Raw genomic sequence first — 16617 nt, 5'->3', positions numbered from 1 at the left:
TTCTGTTTGGGGCCCCCGCTATTGTTACTCTCTGGAGAACCCCGCTTCTGGCTGGACTGCTGAATAAAGCCAAATGAAGCCCCTTTTGTATCAGACAATTTGGTGTTCCATGGCCTGTGTCATATCTGTATATGCTGTGTCTCTTCATTCCCTCTGTAAATGTGTTCAGAATGTACGTTCCAGGTTTTGCATCAGACCTCCCTAGTCTATCCTGGAAGATTAGAGAAATGTGTGGAATTTAGAAAGTGCCTAGGATGCTTTAGTTCTTGCCTGGTTCTGCACCGCCACATGCACTGAGACCAGATTCTCTTCCTTTATCTCCTGGGGCATAAATAACCTGAGCCTTACACTGTTTACTTGAAGCAAGAGACAGTGAAAAAGCTTTCTGGATACTTAATCAACTGATTCTAGTCTTACATGGTGCTTGAGTCTGGGATTTGGGGCTTTTTTCTCCCCATCTGATCCTCTGATGGGGTGGGGAGGGTCACTATTCTATTTGTGTTCACTTTTTCCTCAGCTGAAATTCTGGTGCTTTTATGATGTCTACTAGTAGTGAGAAAGTGTAAATATGAGGGTGTAACTGTGTGGTTGTGTGTGTGTGTGGGAGAGAGAGAGCACATGCAAGTGCAAATGTAAGTTCGAGTTAGTGCATGTGTCTTGGGCTCCACAATTCAAGAGGGATATGAAGAACTTAGAGGAGAGCAAAAGAAAACAATGGCAAGGAAGAAAGGAAAAATTCAAAGTCACTGACGCCAGAATAGGGTGAGTTGAGTCGACAGTTATTTACTTGCAGGAGTGAGTAACCCTATGAACTCTTGATTTCCCCCTTTCCTTTGTCATACTTGAGAGCAAACTACTGCTGTCTGGGCTGGGTTAGGATCTATTCTGCCAGGAGGCAGAGGGATGGATGGCTGACTTCTGACAGCATTGCCAGTCTGGGAGATTCTGTGCTATGGCAGCCCAGAAGCAGTATGAGTTAGAACCTCAACTCTCAAATTGGCCTTTGGTGCCCTGAGCCAGAGTGACCTCAAGATTCCTCACTCCCTTCTTCCTCCTTCCAGAACCAGCAGTCATCGTCAGCTCCAACCTCGCAGGAGAGAAGCAGCAACCCTGCCCCCCGCAGGCAGCAGGCGTTTGTGGCCCCACTCTCCCAAGCCCCTTACGCCTTCCAGCATGGCAGCCCACTACATTCGACCGGGCACCCACACCTGGCCCCAGCCCCTGCTCACCTGCCAAGCCAGCCTCACCTGTATACATATGCTGCCCCCACTTCTGCTGCTGCATTGGGCTCCACCAGCTCCATTGCTCATCTCTTCTCCCCGCAGGGCTCCTCAAGGCATGCTGCAGCATATACCACCCACCCTAGCACTCTGGTGCACCAGGTCCCTGTCAGTGTTGGGCCCAGTCTCCTCACTTCTGCCAGCGTGGCCCCTGCTCAGTACCAACACCAGTTTGCCACCCAGTCTTACATTGGGTCTTCCCGAGGCTCAACCATTTACACTGGATACCCACTGAGCCCTACCAAGATCAGCCAGTATTCTTACTTGTAGTTGGTGAGTATGAGGGAGGAGGGGTCAGAGTTCTTAATGGGCTGTGATGAGCTCCTCCCTCACCCTCTCCTGAAACTCCTTAGCCAGCAACTTGCTCTGCAGGGGCCCACTGAAGCAGAAGGCTTTTCTCTGGGGAACCTGTCTCAGTGTTGACTGCATTGTTGTAGTCTCCCAAAGTCTGCCCTATTTTTTAATTCTTTATTTTTGTGACAGCATTTTTGGTATTTGGAAGAGTTCAGATGCCCATTGTCTGCAGTTACCAAGGAAGAGAGATCATTCTGAAGTTAACCTTTGAAAAATATTTTCTCTCTCTGACTTGATTTCTATAAATGCTTTTAAAAGCAAGTGAAGTTTCTCTTTATTTAACTTTATTTTATTGTAATTGCTGGTCAGAGGACAAATGCTGATAGAAGGACTTGAAATCTGGTAACAAGAAAAGAAAAATCATTATTTTCTGCTTGTTTAAAAACCAAGACTTAATTGCTTATCTTAAGAGCAGCTTGCACAAGTCTGTATTTTAGTATCTCGCATTTCTCCTCAAAATTTTACCTTTGCTAATGGGACATTTAAGCTTACAGTGTTTTAATTTTGTTTTCATGTCATGTTATATTTAGTGGGAAATTGTTATTTTTGCAAAACTGGTTACATACTACTCTCTGTTACTGTTGGGATTCTCTCAGTTGCTCCTGTGTTTATTATTAAAGTAGTGTTAAGAAGGCAGCTCACCATTTGCTGGTAACTTAGTGTGAGAGAATCCATACCTACCGTGAAAGCACCAGGTATTCTTTCTAAATGAAGCCCTGGGCGTTCTTTTTAAATTATTTTTAAAAAGTCCTTCTCTCTCTGATTTAGCTTAAGTTTTATTATTGGAAAAGCCATTAAGGTGGTTATTATTGTATGGTGGTAGTTGTTTTATTATATGCAAAATCTCTTTGTATTATGTGATACTGGCATTGATGAGCTTTGCCTAAAGGTTGTTGGCATTGATGAGCTTTGCCTGAATATTAGTATGAATTTTCAATAATACACCTCTTTCTCTCTTTGCCTTAGCTCTCCCTTCATTCTATGTGATTTATTTGGGGAGAAAGCTAAAGGATCTGAAACCAGATAAGAAACGTTGTGTATAGCTTTTATACTTTAAAGTAGCTTTCTTTGTATGCCAGCAGCAAATTGAATGCTCTCTTATTAAGACTTATATAATAAGTGCATGTAGGAATTGCAAAAAATATTTTAAAAATTTATTACTGAATTTAAAAATATTTTAGAAGTTTTGTAATGGTGGTGTTTTAATATTTTGCATAATTAAATATGTACATATTGATTAGAAGAATATAACAAGCAATTTTTCCTGCTAACCCAAAATGTTATTTGTAATCAGATGTGTAGTGATTACACTTGAATTGTGTATTTAGTGTGTTTCTGATCCTCCAGTGTTACCCCGGAGATGGAATTGATGTCTCCATTGTATTTAAACCAAAATGAACTGATACTTGTTGGAATGTATGTGAACTAATTGCAATTATATTAGAGCATATTACTGTAGTGCTGAGTGAGCAGGGGCATTGCCTGCAAGGAGAGGAGACCCTTGGAATTGTTTTGCACAGGTGTGTCTGGTGAGGAGTTGTTCAGTGTGTGTCTCTTCCTTCCCTTTCTCCTCCTTCCCTTATTGTAGTGCCTTATATGATAATGTAGTGGTTAATAGAGTTTACAGTGAGCTTGCCTTAGGATGGACCAGCAAGCCCCCGTGGACCCTAAGCTGTTCACTGGGATTTATCAGAACAGGATTAATAGCTGTGCTGTGTATATGCATTGTTCTCAGTTTCCCTGCCGACACTGAAAAATAAAAACAGCAGCTTCTCTTTTTTACCGCCACCTCTACCCCTTTCCATTTTGGATTCTCAGCCAAGTTCTCACAGAAGCATTTTCCCCATGTGGCTCTCACTGTGCATTGCTACCTTGCTTCTGTGAGAATTCGGGAAGCAGGTGAGAGGAGTCAAGCCAATATTAAATATGCATTTTTTTCTTTTTTCTTTTTTTTTTAAGTATGTGCAATCACTTTTAGATGAGATTTATTTTTTCCTTTTCCCATGTGGCAGTCCTTCCTGCAAATAGTTGATATTCCTAGTAAAATATTTGCTTGTTGAAAAAAATATGTAACAGATGTGTTTATACCAAAGAGCCTGTTGTATTGCTTCCCACATCCCCAATACTATGAGGAGGAGTTTTGTGAAGCCGCTGGTGACAGGGAACTCAAAGAAAGGTTTCTTAGCCGGTGAAGAATATTTAGAAGGAACCAAAGCCTGTTGAGCCATCGGGCTTTTGAGGTTTCTTTTTAACAACTTGTGTATTCTTGGGGCCCTTCAAACTGTGAAATTGTCCTTGTACTCTCAGCTCCTACATGGATCTGGGTCAAGTAGAGAGTACTGGGGATGGCAAAGTTCCTGCCCATTAAAGATTTGGGGGAAGAAGGTTAACCCTAAGATGTAGACATGTTCCATCTGAACTGAAAATTATGTATTTGAGGGATAAGTCTAGGACTGGTTCTTTGTAGAGATGGTGTCAAGGAGGTGCAGGATGGAGATGGGAGATTTCATGGAGCCTGGTCGGCAAGCTCTGTACCAGGTTGAACACCGAGGAGCTGTCAAGGTATTTGGAATTTCTTCATTGTAAGGAGGAAGGGCTTTCAAGATGGGGCAGATAGTCAGTACAGCCTATCAGGAACATGTTGGTGTTTTCTACATTTTTTTTAATCATTATTTTGTGTTTTCAGCACTATATTGATCAAGATACCCAAGCAGTTTGTATAGTTTCTGTCACTAGCGTTATACAGTTTTCTGGTCAGTGTGTGCAATCTTTGTGTCTCTTTTTGCCAAGCGCATTCTCATTTTCTTGCTCAAAGGCAGATCTAGTTTCTAATGGAAATATTTTTTGTTCCTTATCTTTACAAGGGATAAGATTTGTTGTTTTTGTAAGAAATGAGATACAGGAAAAAAACGCTCCACTCCTGCGCACCCTACCCCCCACCCCCAGTCCAGTAAGTGGATACCACTTAAGATAGGAGTCTTCACGGGGAGAAGACAATACCAAGAGCTTATATTGTTACCATAATCACCTTACTAGCAGTGTGTGGCTTTAAGAATTTTAGAGATCTTCAGTCTTAGTTTTGCAAATTGGCATTTCAGATTTACCAAGATAAAAATCCACCTGTGTCTGCTGAATGTGTATGTGCTCAGTGTGGCTTTAGATTCTGTCTCTGGGGCTTAACATTGCTGGCCCTGACAGGATGGGGGAAGCTCCAAGAATAAAGGTGAGCAGCTGGCCCAGGTCACAGTGGCCTGACCTCAGACCAGCTTAAGGCTTTAAGTCCTCTCAGAACTTGTATTTCCAGCTTCTCCTCTTCAGGGTGAGAGAGAAAATGGGAAGGGTTAGGTACAGCCACTCTAGGTTCATCAGGACCCTTGATCACTCCGGAGTTTTTAGTAGCTTCCAGGAAGTGATACTACGGTCAGTGCTCAACTAAAATCCCAGCCCCAGGAATGAGAACTCCATTTAAACAGTTCTGACCATCCACCGTCCTCCACTAGAGGGGCTAAACTTGACTGCCCTTAGCCAGGCAAGCGCAGTAGTGTGTGTTTTATTCAGCATTATTATGCAAAAACCCACTGGTTAGGATGGTTTGTTTTAGCATAGGAAATGAAATTGCCTCTCAGTGACAGGAATGACCCAAGCCTGCTTCCTGTTTCAATTTTTTTTTTTTTAACTGATGGATGGTGCAGCATGTCTACATGGTTGTTTGTTGCTAAACTTTATATAATATGTGGTTTTGATTCAGCTTGAAAAATTATCTCACTACATGTAGCAGTACATTTTATGTACATTATATGTAACGTTAGTATTTCTGCTTTGAATCCTTGATATTGCAATGGAATTCCAAGTTTATTAAATGTATTTGATATGCTAGTTATTGTGTGCGATTTAAACTTTTTGCTTTCTCCCTTTTCTGGTTGTGCGCTTCCTTTTATGACAAGCCTCTAGAAACAGTCTCTGAGAATTACTGAGCTATGTTTGTAATGCAGATGTACTTAGGGAGTATGTAAAATAATCATTTTAACAAAAAGAAATAGATATTTAAAATTTAATACTAACTACGGGAAAAGGGTCCATTGTGTAAAACATAGTTTATCTTTGGATTCAATGTTTGTCTTTGGTTTTACAAAGTAGCTTGTATTTTCAGTATTTTCTACATAATATGGTAAAATGTAGAGCAATTGCAATGCATCAATAAAATGGGTAAATTTTCTGATTCATGTGGCTGTTTTTGACTTCTCTTATAGGGGTACAAAGGGGATCAACAATTGGCATCTTTGGAGTGGCTAAATACATTGCATCTGAACACCAGTAGTGTGTTAGAGACAACTTCATTCTTCATACAAATCTCCACACCAGAAATAAATAGGGGTCAGTAGGGAATACTTCCCAAGAATAGAGTGTCCAGGGCCCTAACTTAAGATCGTCTGGATCTGGCCCTTTGAAAGATGCATAAACTTCTGACACAGGCTAATTATACTTTGCTTCCTAGCATGTTCCACCAAACATCTAAAGTACCAGAATGCAAATAAGAATAATCACAAGATGATGCTATTTTCCCCTACTTTCAGAAAGCTGCACTGTTAGAAGAATCGGTTTTTTTTTCTTTTTATAACATCTTTACTGGAGTATAATTGCTTTACAATGGTGTGTTAGTTTCTGCTTTATGACAAAGTGAATCAGCTATACACATACATATATCCCCATATCTCCTCCCTCTTGCATCTTCCTCCTACGCTCCCTATCCCACCCCTCTAGGTGGTCACATCTCCCTGTGCTATGCAGCTGCTTTCCACTAGCCGGCTATTTTACATTTGGTAGTGTGTATATGTCCATGCCACTCTCTCACTTCATCCCAGTTTACCCTTCCCCCTCCCCATGTCCTCAAGTCCAAGGAATAGTTTGTTTTTTTAGAGGAGGACTTTGGCTCAGATTTCTCTTAAGTGAGTGAGTAAAGTAAAATTTCTCCTGATGAATTAGAGATTTGTCTAGATTCATCACTGCGGGGCTCTGAATAAATGCTATGCTCATTTGACTTCTTTTCACGCATGTGTTTCAGGATAAGTCTATCTTACAGTGGCCATTAATTCATTTTGGGCTTCTGTAGTCATAGTTGGGATATGGAAATGAGAAACATTTAGAAACACCCTTTTGGGCCATAGCCAAGAGAAGTTATCAATAGTCTGTTCTCTCCCATTAGTAGGGAAGTCAGAGTACATTTATTTTGATTTAGACTGCAACACATATATTTTTCAGATTTTTTTTTTCCTAAATAAATGAACGTAAAATTAGCGTGAACTCACTGAGCACTCCCCAGTTTGGGTAAGAGAATATGCCTAGAAGCTCTCAGGGAAAGGAAGACTGTATATAGAAAGACTGCAGTCAGGCTCACTTCCAGATAATCAAGAATTAATTTACTAATTTCTCAATGACCTGTTTTGGGTTTTTTGGTTTTTGTTTTTTAGTTTTAATCTCAGATACATTCTCTTTCTTAGGCTAAATCAGAGAGAGATTGGGATGGCCCCATAAGTAATTGGATAGTCCGTGGGGACCCCTGTAAATTCAATCTACTTGACTTGCTTTGGGGGAAATTTTCCACTGGAGGTGAACTTGGTTTCGCTATTAATTCTGAGATGACACCAGGTGCTTAGCACAAGATGGCGCCAGTGAGCTGTAGAAGAAGGTACTACAGACTTGACCACTGTGGCCTTTTTTTCCCACCCCTTCCCCTCAAACCTCATCTCCCCTGCTTCCAGCTTCCACTAAAGGCAGAAAACAACCCATGCTGTTATTGCTGGGAAAGGAAAAGATTAACGAAGGATGGTTCTTAAGTCTGCACTGGAAGCATTCTAAAGCAGGAATAGAGTTTGCTGAGTTTCCTCCGGGGCCTCTGCCTCTCCCTGCTAGCTCCTTTTCCTGGGTGACTGCCCAGAAGGCCTTTGCCCTAGGGTTTCCAATCTCCTTCTCCTCTCCTGGGGAGCCCACGGCCTAGGCGGGAGGTGGTTAAGCCTTCTGGCTGCTCTGCAATAGGGCCATCTGTGTTTGATCAATCCAGGCGGAAAGGAGGGGGTGGGGCCCGTAAAGAGACTGTGAAAGCATTCCAGAGTAGTGAGAGAGCCCTGAGAGCCTGCAAGAGAGAAGGCACCGCCCCCAGCCCGGCCTCCAAAGCTAACCCGCCGGCCTGAGTGGAAGAGGCCCTGTGCACACGACTACACACTTGGTCTACCCTGGCCCTACTCTCCCGCAGCCATGGGGCCCCGCACCCCGCTCCTTATCTTGTTCCTTTTGTCTTGGTTGGGACCCCTTCAAGGACAGCAGCACCACCTTGTGGAGTACATGGAACACCGACTAGCTGCCTTAGAGGTAGGTGTCTCCTTTCTCTTCTGGCCCAGCCTGGAAGGATTCCACATCTGTTGATTCACCCAGTTTGTCAGGGATGTGGGGATGACAAATTAGGGCTCTTGTAAGAACCTACAGAAAACTCCATCTTTTAAAGAGGATCCTCAAAATTGCAAGTCCTCCTCTTTCCCCACATACATAAAGCAATTCCAAAGCAAATAGACCTTTGTGTTTCACCCCTGGCATTAGATGGGATAAGGGAAGAGAGTGGAAATGAGAGCTAGAATTGTGGGGATGCATCTCAGGACGAGCTGATGATTCTATTAAAAGTTGGAAGTTCTCAGAGAATCTGCAACTTTCTGCCTTTTTAACAGCTTGGAGTCTGTAGCATCCTAATTCCCAAGAGGAGGATCGCATAATGGAGCAGAGATCCCTTCTCACCCTCATGCACTTAGACTGCCCTAGAGGCTCAGAGAAGTCAGTGGCACTGCTCACAGCACGGCCGGAGGATGCAAAGTCGGGATTGGGGCCTAGATGGATCTTAGCTGAGCTCTTTGCACATTTAGCGTCTTGAACATTTGGTTTTCTCTCTGTGGAGGTTGAAGGGGACGCTGATGCCTGGCTGAGTTTTGCTTTTTCCCATTCCTGACTCCCTGGTTGGGCCTCTCCCTGCCTGGGAGTTGTAACCCTTCGGCCCTCCTTCCTGCTGCCCCATCCCTTTAGGAACGGCTGGCCCAGTGCCAGGACCAGAGTAGTCGGCACGCTGCTGAGCTGCGGGATTTCAAGAACAAGATGCTGCCGCTGTTGGAGGTGGCCGAGAAGGAGCGGGAGGCACTCAGAACTGAGGCTGACACCATCTCAGGGAGAGTGGACCGTCTGGAGCGGGAGGTGGACTATCTGGAGACCCAGAACCCAGCCCTACCCTGTGTAGAGGTTGACGAGAAGGTGACTGGAGGCCCTGGGGCCAAAGGCAAGGGCAGAAGAAATGAGAAGTACGATATGGTGACAGGTAAGCAGTCTGAAACAGACCCCTGTATTCTTCCTTGATTCTTTCCCTTTTTTCTCCTTATCCCAGTCCATTTGGCTCTGTCTTCTAGACTGTGTTTTAGGGAAATCTCTGTACTATCAGGCTCATTAAGGAGAGTTTCTGGGGACCCAGGCCTCTATGGTGCTCTTTTTCCCAATCCTCCATGAGAGTGGAGGCGTCCACTGGGCAAAGGCCCACTGTTCTCCAAGTAGCCCACCCTGGGGGGTTCCTGCAGTGAGCATCTAACTCTTGCCTGTTTTTCCTTGTCCTGTGCTTTTCTCCTCTCCCACCAGACTGTGGCTACACAATCTCTCAGGTGAGATCAATGAAGATCCTGAAGCGGTTTGGTGGCCCAGCTGGTCTGTGGACCAAGGATCCACTGGGGCCAGCAGAGAAGATCTACGTGTTAGATGGGACCCAGAATGACACAGCCTTTGTCTTCCCAAGGCTGCGTGACTTCACCCTTGCCATGGCTGCCCGGAAGGCTTCCCGAGTCCGGGTGCCCTTCCCCTGGGTAGGCACGGGCCAGCTGGTATATGGTGGCTTTCTTTACTATGCCCGGAGGCCCCCTGGAGGACCTGGAGGGGGCGGTGAGTTGGAGAACACTTTGCAGCTCATCAAATTCCACCTGGCAAACCGAACAGTGGTGGACAGTTCAGTATTCCCAGCGGAGGGTTTGATCCCCCCGTACGGGCTGACGGCAGACACGTACATAGACCTGGCGGCTGATGAGGAGGGCCTTTGGGCTGTCTATGCCACCCGGGAGGACGACAGGCACTTGTGTCTGGCCAAGTTAGACCCGCAGACACTGGACACAGAGCAGCAATGGGACACACCATGTCCCAGAGAGAATGCTGAGGCTGCCTTTGTCATCTGTGGGACCCTATACGTTGTGTATAATACCCGCCCTGCCAGTCGGGCCCGCATCCAGTGCTCCTTTGATGCCAGTGGCACCCTGACCCCTGAAAGGGCAGCCCTCCCTTATTTCCCCCGCCGATATGGTGCCCACGCCAGCCTCCGCTATAACCCCCGAGAGCGCCAGCTTTACGCCTGGGATGATGGCTACCAGATTGTCTATAAGCTGGAGATGAGGAAGAAAGAGGAAGAAGTTTGAGGGAGCTAGTCTTGTTTTTTGAATCTCTTTCACCTCCATACATTTATATCCCGACTAAATTTCCTGCTCCTCATTCCGGGCAAGTTGCGATTCACATCTCATATTTTCAGCCAATGGAAGCCAAATTCTCATTGCCCTTTCATTTCACATGGGACTCCAGATCTCGAGGAATCCTTTTAGAGCTAAAAGAGAGAAAGCCCTAAATGTTCACTCCTCTCTTGCCCCATGTCAACAGATTTCAGGCCTGTGAAAGATGAGCCAGTTCCAGAGCTCTGACCCTTATACATATGGGGGCGACCCCAGTGAACAGGCAACAGAATATTTCTTGCCTCAGTGCGAGTCAGGGGAGAGAGGGCTAGGAGGAGATGTTAGACTCTGCCTTCTCTCCCTTCTCCCTTCAGTGCCCTAGAGGATGGGACTCGTTCTGTACTGCAGCGTTTTGCATTAAAAGGAAAATCCACTGCTCCTTGCCTGTGTTTGTTTGGGGTAGCCCTCAGATCAGATTTCTCCCCGTGATCGTCCATCTTCTCCTCTGCCCCATCCCGGCTCCTTAAGCCGCATTAGGGACTTGGCTGGGCTCCCTTGCCGAGTGAGAGGGGGCTTCTCCAGTTTCAGACTTCACTGGGAGGTGCCTGGGGAGGCGGCAGAATCCCAGCACTTCCAGAGGCTGGGCGAAAGCCCCGGGTTCCCACCGTCCTCCACAGCAGCCCTCCCAGAACCACCAGCAGCACCGGCCGCGAGGCTGGGGCCCAGGGGCACAGCTTCCAATTCCAATTCTCCGAGGTTTTGATGCAGACAATGGGTTTTAGTCACACTGAAGTCGAATGTGGAAGCCAGAGCCCTGAATGCGTGTGGGTTCTGTAAGAACTTTAAGTCTCACCTCTGAAGTGGACTCTGCCCCCAGGACCGAACCCCACTCCCATCTCCAGCATCAAGCTCATCACCAGGGCCAGGTTGCACAATCGCGCTTGGTCTGAACCGCTCTGATTTTCCTGCTGCCACGGTGTCTGCGGTTTGGGCGAGGAGGAGGGGCAGTGACCACGTCCCAGATGTTAGTCTTACCAGTTTCCCAACACATCCCTCCCGCCGCCCTCCTCACCCCCACGTACCTACCCCAGTCCTGGAACCTGGCTGAAGTCTGTCCAGAAGTCCCGGAAACTTAACCCTTTCCTGCCTAGCACTCTTGCCTCTGGGCTGCAATTGCAGAAGGCCATCTGGGGAAGGGAGAAGGGAGAAAGGACAGGAGGAGACCCCGGTTTCAGACTTCAGTCTCTAGGCATCTGCTGAGCTCTGTACCAGGCCCCGTCCAGCTTCATCCTCATGTCCAACACTCCGGAGCAAGGCCATCTGATGGACAAGATCCACTGCTTAGACTGTGAAGTTGACCTCAAGCAGCTCTGGGAGTCCTCCTGGTTATTTACCCCTTGCGGGGGAGGGGAAAGGGACCTGGTCTTCTCCCCCCACCCCCTCCCCCACCCCCAGGGTAGGGTGGATCAGTCAGGGCCCTGTGATCCTCCTTTTGTCTTCTTTTCTTCCCTCCCCAGGCAGAGCTGCTCCTGACGTAGGTTGGCGAGGCAGGGGAAATGAAAGGCAGTGAAGCACCTCACAAAGACGCTATTGTGGGGAGCCTGGGCGGGTGGAGGCTCGCTCCCATTCAGTTCTCTCTAATATGGGGCTGGCAGCAGTAATCACCGCCTGTCAGCCCACAGAGGGGTCTGCCCACGGAACATCTGGCTCTAGCAGCGCACGGTTCGCTGAGGAGGGCGTGGAGGAGGAAGGGAGCTCTTGGCGGAGGCCTGGGCAGGAGGGGGCCAGGACCCGAGGAGGGGTGTGTGGGCATGTGCGCACATGGGGGGAGCTTGTCTCCTTAGTGCGACACCACTGTGTGAGAGGGTGAGGCCCCGTCTGTAGAGGCATCTTGATCCAGCACCAGTTGCCAGAAATGGCTTTTTGACGACCCTGAGGAGGGAATAGCTCGGAGACTCTGTGTGTAGATGACATCAGTGTGAGAAGTGAGTACTAACACCGGGTCCTTCCACCTCACAACGTGTGTACCTGTCTTTGTGGCATCTTTTTTCCCCTGGCTCCTCAATGAGGGAAGATGCAGCTTTTTTTTTTTTTCTTGCTTAAAATTTCTTTGGAAAAGTTCACTCAGACTTTTCTGAAAGGGCAGAAATCTCTGGGGCCTTGTCACGTACTAGTTTTTCCTTTTTGTTTTTCTTTTTTGGCTTGTGTACAATAGCTAGTGCTATTTTGGAGGGGTTTTAGAAGGTGAGTGGAACTGTGTGGGCAGATCCAGTGAACTGTCCAAATTCATTAAGCTTAATTATCTGCTGCTCAAGGAGAGAGCCTCCATGGCTGAATCCTATCATCAAAAAGCAGCCTCAGGCTTCCCCGGTGGCGCAGTGGTTGAGAGTCCGCCTGCCGATGCAGGGGACACGGGTTCGTGACCCGGTCCGGGAAGATCCCACATGCCGCGAAGCGGCTGGGCCCGTGGGCCGTGGGCGCTGAGCCTGCGTGTCCGGAGCCTGTGCTCTGCAACGGGAGGGGCCGTGGCAGTGAGAGACCCGCGTACTGCAAAAAAAAAGCAGCCTCACTGCTCCTTCTCAGACCCTCCGTAACATGTCACTTGGCAGAAACAGGTTATGACCTCTGGTCTGAGTTGACAGTGGGAGGACAGTGGGAAGCAGAGACCCTATGGGGTAAAAAGGCGCTAAGAGTCCAAAGAGAAGTACCACGTCTGCCCCCAACACCTGGCCCTAAGACAGTAAAAGCCAGGGATGGGGTTGTGGGAATAGCGTCAAGAAGCAGGAAGGGCCGCTGCTGTGGGGACAGCTGTCTGCCAGATCTTTGGTCCAGGCACTGCCTCTCTATCACAAGGCAGGGTTGAGAAGGCTCCCTTTACCCCTACTCTGCCCTCAGAACTCCCCACCCTAACTTCCCAGCTCTCCGCTTTGTTCTCAATATACTTTCCTCCCTGGTGCTGGTCTTTGTGTCTGCACGTGAGAGAAACGAACGTGTTCATCTTGTCATCTTCATCAGGGAACCTGAGCCAATGTTGTCAGAGCCCCAGAGGGTGGCGGAGGGAGAGGGCAGAGATATATAAGGGATGAAGTTGTTGATTCAGCTGTCAGTGCTTCCTCTGGAATCGGGCTCTGAGCTAAACAGGAACCAGAGGCCTTTCCCTCTCCCTCCTCCTCCAGTCTCAGATTTTCTGGATTCCTTCTCATCTCTCTCCTGGTACAGGCGCCCTTCCCCGAGATGCCTGGGAGCATCCCCTTCTCCTGTTCCTCATTTCTCTACCTGCTTTAGGTCAAAACCTGCCCATTTTGAGAGCTCTTGAGACTGTTCTGGTATTTCTCCCAGCCTGCAGGACTGGTCTCTGAGCCTCTCTGTGGCTGCCTCGGCAATGCGGTCTCTGCTCCAGGAGGGCTTTTTTCGCCCTTCAGCCAGAGGGCAGGGGCTGTCCTTCCGCCCTTAGCCCCTCTCTGCAGCTGCAGCCTCTCCTGCTCCTCTGTCCCAGCAGCCTGGACACGTCTTCCTTTGCTACCCCCGTCCACCAAGGCTGGTAAGCTTTCCTCTGCCTGCTGTTTAACTTCTGCTCTCACAATGCAGAGCTTAAAAGATTAAATCTTTATGGATTTAATATGGATTTAATAACTCCACAGAAGAATTATAAATGTGGAAGCCAGTGTATTACTTTAAAGGGCAGAATGAGAAAGTAAAAACGAAGACCTCTCAGCACCCGCTCTCCAGAACATGGGTCTGACAATATCTGGAGTTGGACACGTCTCCAGAACACTCCAGCCTGACCTCTGGGGTCATGACCTCCAGCCTCCCCAGCTCCGCCTTCTCTGAGAATGGACACCCTTCCTTCCCATCCATAGCCATGTGGCCCAAGGGGAACAAATCAGATTCTCTCTCCTGGGGATTTAGAATTGCAGATCGGAGATGTTAGGTCTGAGAGAGTGTCTGGAAGCATCTTTTGCCCTGCTACGGAGAGACAGTGAGAGCCAGACTGCAGAGGGAAAAGGATGAGGAGACACCAGACAGAAGCAGAGACAGGAGAGGAGTGAGGGGTGACTGACCAGGGCCAGTGTGCATGTCTGATCTCAAACCAGCTCTCCTGTGGTCCCAGTACATTGCTAGCCCTTGGGTTCTACAAAATGCCTGAATCCTTAAACTAAATACTCCCTTTTCTTGTTTGTTTGTGTTTATTTTTTTGCTCAAGTTAATATGAGTAGGTTTCTGTTTCTTACAACCCAAATCCAACTCCTCATCTACACCTTACCTTCCCACCAAAAAAATCACCCCATCCTCTGGACGGTCGGACACATGGCCTTCAGCCTTTAGAGTGTTCCTTCCTGCCCATGACCTAGAGGACTCACTAGAATAATGAAGAATCTGTGCAGGCCTGTCCTGAATCATTGTACCATGGCTCGCCACACCATTCATCCTCCACCACACCTCACAGACGGCAGTTACCCTCTCCTGTTCTGGCCCCTCATGGTGTGGTGTTTCTTTCTCCATTGTAGCTTGTAGCACAGTGTTCTCTGAGGCAACCTGACATAACTTTAGGGTCCAGCAAGCTTGGAGTCAGAGCTCCTGGGGTGAGAGTCTGCCTCTGCTACTTACTGCTCTGATACCTTGAGCAAGTTACTTAATACCTTATCTATAAGGTAATAATATCTGCCAAACAGGATTGTTGCTGTGAGGATTAGAGATGGTATATGCCAACTCTTTGGCAGTGCAGACAATCAGAATGTAGCTCTCAAGCCCCACTTCCTTTGGGAGGCTTTTCTGGCTGTTCTCAGTCAGACCCCCTGGAGGGGTCAGGGGCCTTTCCTCTGGGCCCTGATTTACCCTGTGTGCATCCCAGTTGGAGCCGGTACCACAGTGTGTTGTGTCTTGCTCATCTTTGTGTCCCCAGAGCCTAACCCAGAGCCTGGCTCAGAGACAGGACTCAGTAAATACTTGTATCGTGCTCCCCCAAGAGACTGTGAACCCTTGGAACTCTGGGCAGATTTGTCTCCTAACTCAGGGCCTAACTCAGACCAGCAAGCAGTAAAAGTTCTTGGTGGCATTTTTCAATTCATCTGGACAAAGACAAGCTACAGATAAAAACAGAAAGCAGTCTCTCTTTAACTGCAGAACGTGTTGGCCTTCCCACAGTGACGATTTCTAGCTCCTACACCTAAGGGGAACGTCTCAAAGTAGGCCAGCACAGCTAAGCCCTGTGGCCACGGGGGAGGAAAGCAATAAAACTACGGAAGGAAGACAGTGGGAAGACCTTTGTTGTTCAGCATCTGGTTCACAGCAGGGGTTGTGGAGTAGTTAAGTCTGTTCCCACCCTGGCCCTGCCACTTGCTACCAAGTTACTTCTCTGTAAGCCTCGGTTTCTTCATCTATGTATGATGTAGAGAATACCAATTCCACAGATTGCTGTGAGAATTAAGCGAGGTAATCCCTGTAAAGCAGTAAACCGGTGTCTGGCACATAGTAGGTGCTCAGTAAGTATTCTTATTGTTATTGTTATCAATATCATCTTGATTGCAGGAGTCTTTTCAGATTAAGAAATGCTCATGCTTTTTATCTCCTCGGATCCTTTCAACAATTCTGTGAGACAGGCAATTCTCAGGAACCCGAGGATTATAAGAGATTTAATGATACGTCTAAGGTTGCAGAACAAATAAGTGTAGTGGGGCCAGAACCTAGTCTTGGAGGCTGTGTGGAGGAGCGGGAAGAACTGGAGCTCTGAACACAAGCTGAGTTCAAATCGTTGCTCAGCCACTCGCTGGCCAGGTAATCCTGGGCAAACCAATTCTCTGAGAGTCTGAGCGTCAAAGACTTGTTGTGAGGGATGGGTGGACTAGTGTGTATAAAATATCTAGCAGAGCATCCAGAACAATAAAGTTGCTCACTACATGCTCATTCCCAGGACTGTGACTTGCTGTCTCATATTGGACAATACGCTGCTGATCATCTCTGTTTGGTGATCAACCCTCTGTCTTGATCCAGTGGCTCTCTGGCAGCCTTCTCTCTCCACTTGTACATTGTCTGCAAGAAGGCAGGACACCTGTTTCCCACCATAATCTGTACATTATCAGTAAAAGCGGGGTTGACAGGTGTCCTGTGCCAGGGGTGAGGGAAGAAAGCAGGCTGTTTGGGAACATCCCCACCTTTTCTCTGTGCCTGTACCAACTCCACCAGCAGTGCTGTGTGTGTTTGTTTTTTCTTTCTTTTCTTTTCTTTTTAAATATAGTGCTCCCAAGCTGCCTTTTTCCTTCTACCACGTTTTCTCTCTCAGAGATATTCTAGTTGTTCAGCATGTGTCCCTAGTAGCCATCACTATTGACTTTTTGGATTTATCTTGCTGTTGATCTTGCTGTTGACTTTGCCAGATCCTTCGAAGCCATTTTGTTGCACTTGGTCTTACAGATATTTATTACTGTCCAATTGCACATGATTTTTGTTTTGTGGCTGCTGAATATTGTATTCCA

At 47.2% G+C, this 16617-nt stretch overlaps 2 protein-coding genes across 5 annotated transcripts in view; both read left to right on the top strand.

The window, feature by feature from the left end:
* HIPK1 (homeodomain interacting protein kinase 1) overlaps positions 1-4335 on the top strand; it is a 47865-nt gene extending 43530 nt beyond the window's left edge. For all 4 annotated transcript variants that reach the window (XM_024119661.3, XM_024119662.3, XM_024119660.3 and 1 more), the window contains one exon: positions 1062-4335. In XM_024119661.3, the coding sequence (XP_023975429.1) occupies positions 1062-1550 (489 nt within the window). In that variant the 3' untranslated portion in view covers positions 1551-4335. The remainder of the gene's footprint in view (positions 1-1061) is intronic.
* A 3440-nt stretch (positions 4336-7775) lies between these two features.
* On the top strand, positions 7776-10582 carry OLFML3 (olfactomedin like 3). Its single transcript, XM_007108805.3, has 3 exons — positions 7776-8000; positions 8700-8985; positions 9297-10582. Exons 1-3 carry the CDS (start codon positions 7887-7889, stop codon positions 10115-10117), a joined length of 1221 nt encoding a protein of 406 aa, XP_007108867.1. The 5' UTR covers positions 7776-7886; the 3' UTR covers positions 10118-10582.
* The last annotated feature ends 6035 nt before the right edge of the window (positions 10583-16617 follow it).

This window comes from Physeter macrocephalus, chromosome 4 (genome assembly GCF_002837175.3).
Source record: "Physeter macrocephalus isolate SW-GA chromosome 4, ASM283717v5, whole genome shotgun sequence".
NCBI classification, from domain to species: Eukaryota; Metazoa; Chordata; class Mammalia; order Artiodactyla; family Physeteridae; genus Physeter; species Physeter macrocephalus.
Note: the sequence above shows the minus strand (reverse complement) of the source record. Positions and strands in the feature narration are given on the sequence as shown.

What these genes read in the sequence shown, in the direction of transcription:
- OLFML3 (XM_007108805.3), top strand. Translation starts at nt 7,887, where the DNA reads ATGGGGCCCCGCACCCCGCTCCTTATCTTGTTCCTTTTGTCTTGGTTG. An exon ending in ACCGACTAGCTGCCTTAGAG is followed by an intron (nt 8,001 to 8,699) that starts GTAGGTGTCTCC and finishes CCATCCCTTTAG; the next exon opens with GAACGGCTGGCCCAGTGCCA. An exon ending in GAAGTACGATATGGTGACAG is followed by an intron (nt 8,986 to 9,296) that starts GTAAGCAGTCTG and finishes CTCTCCCACCAG; the next exon opens with ACTGTGGCTACACAATCTCT.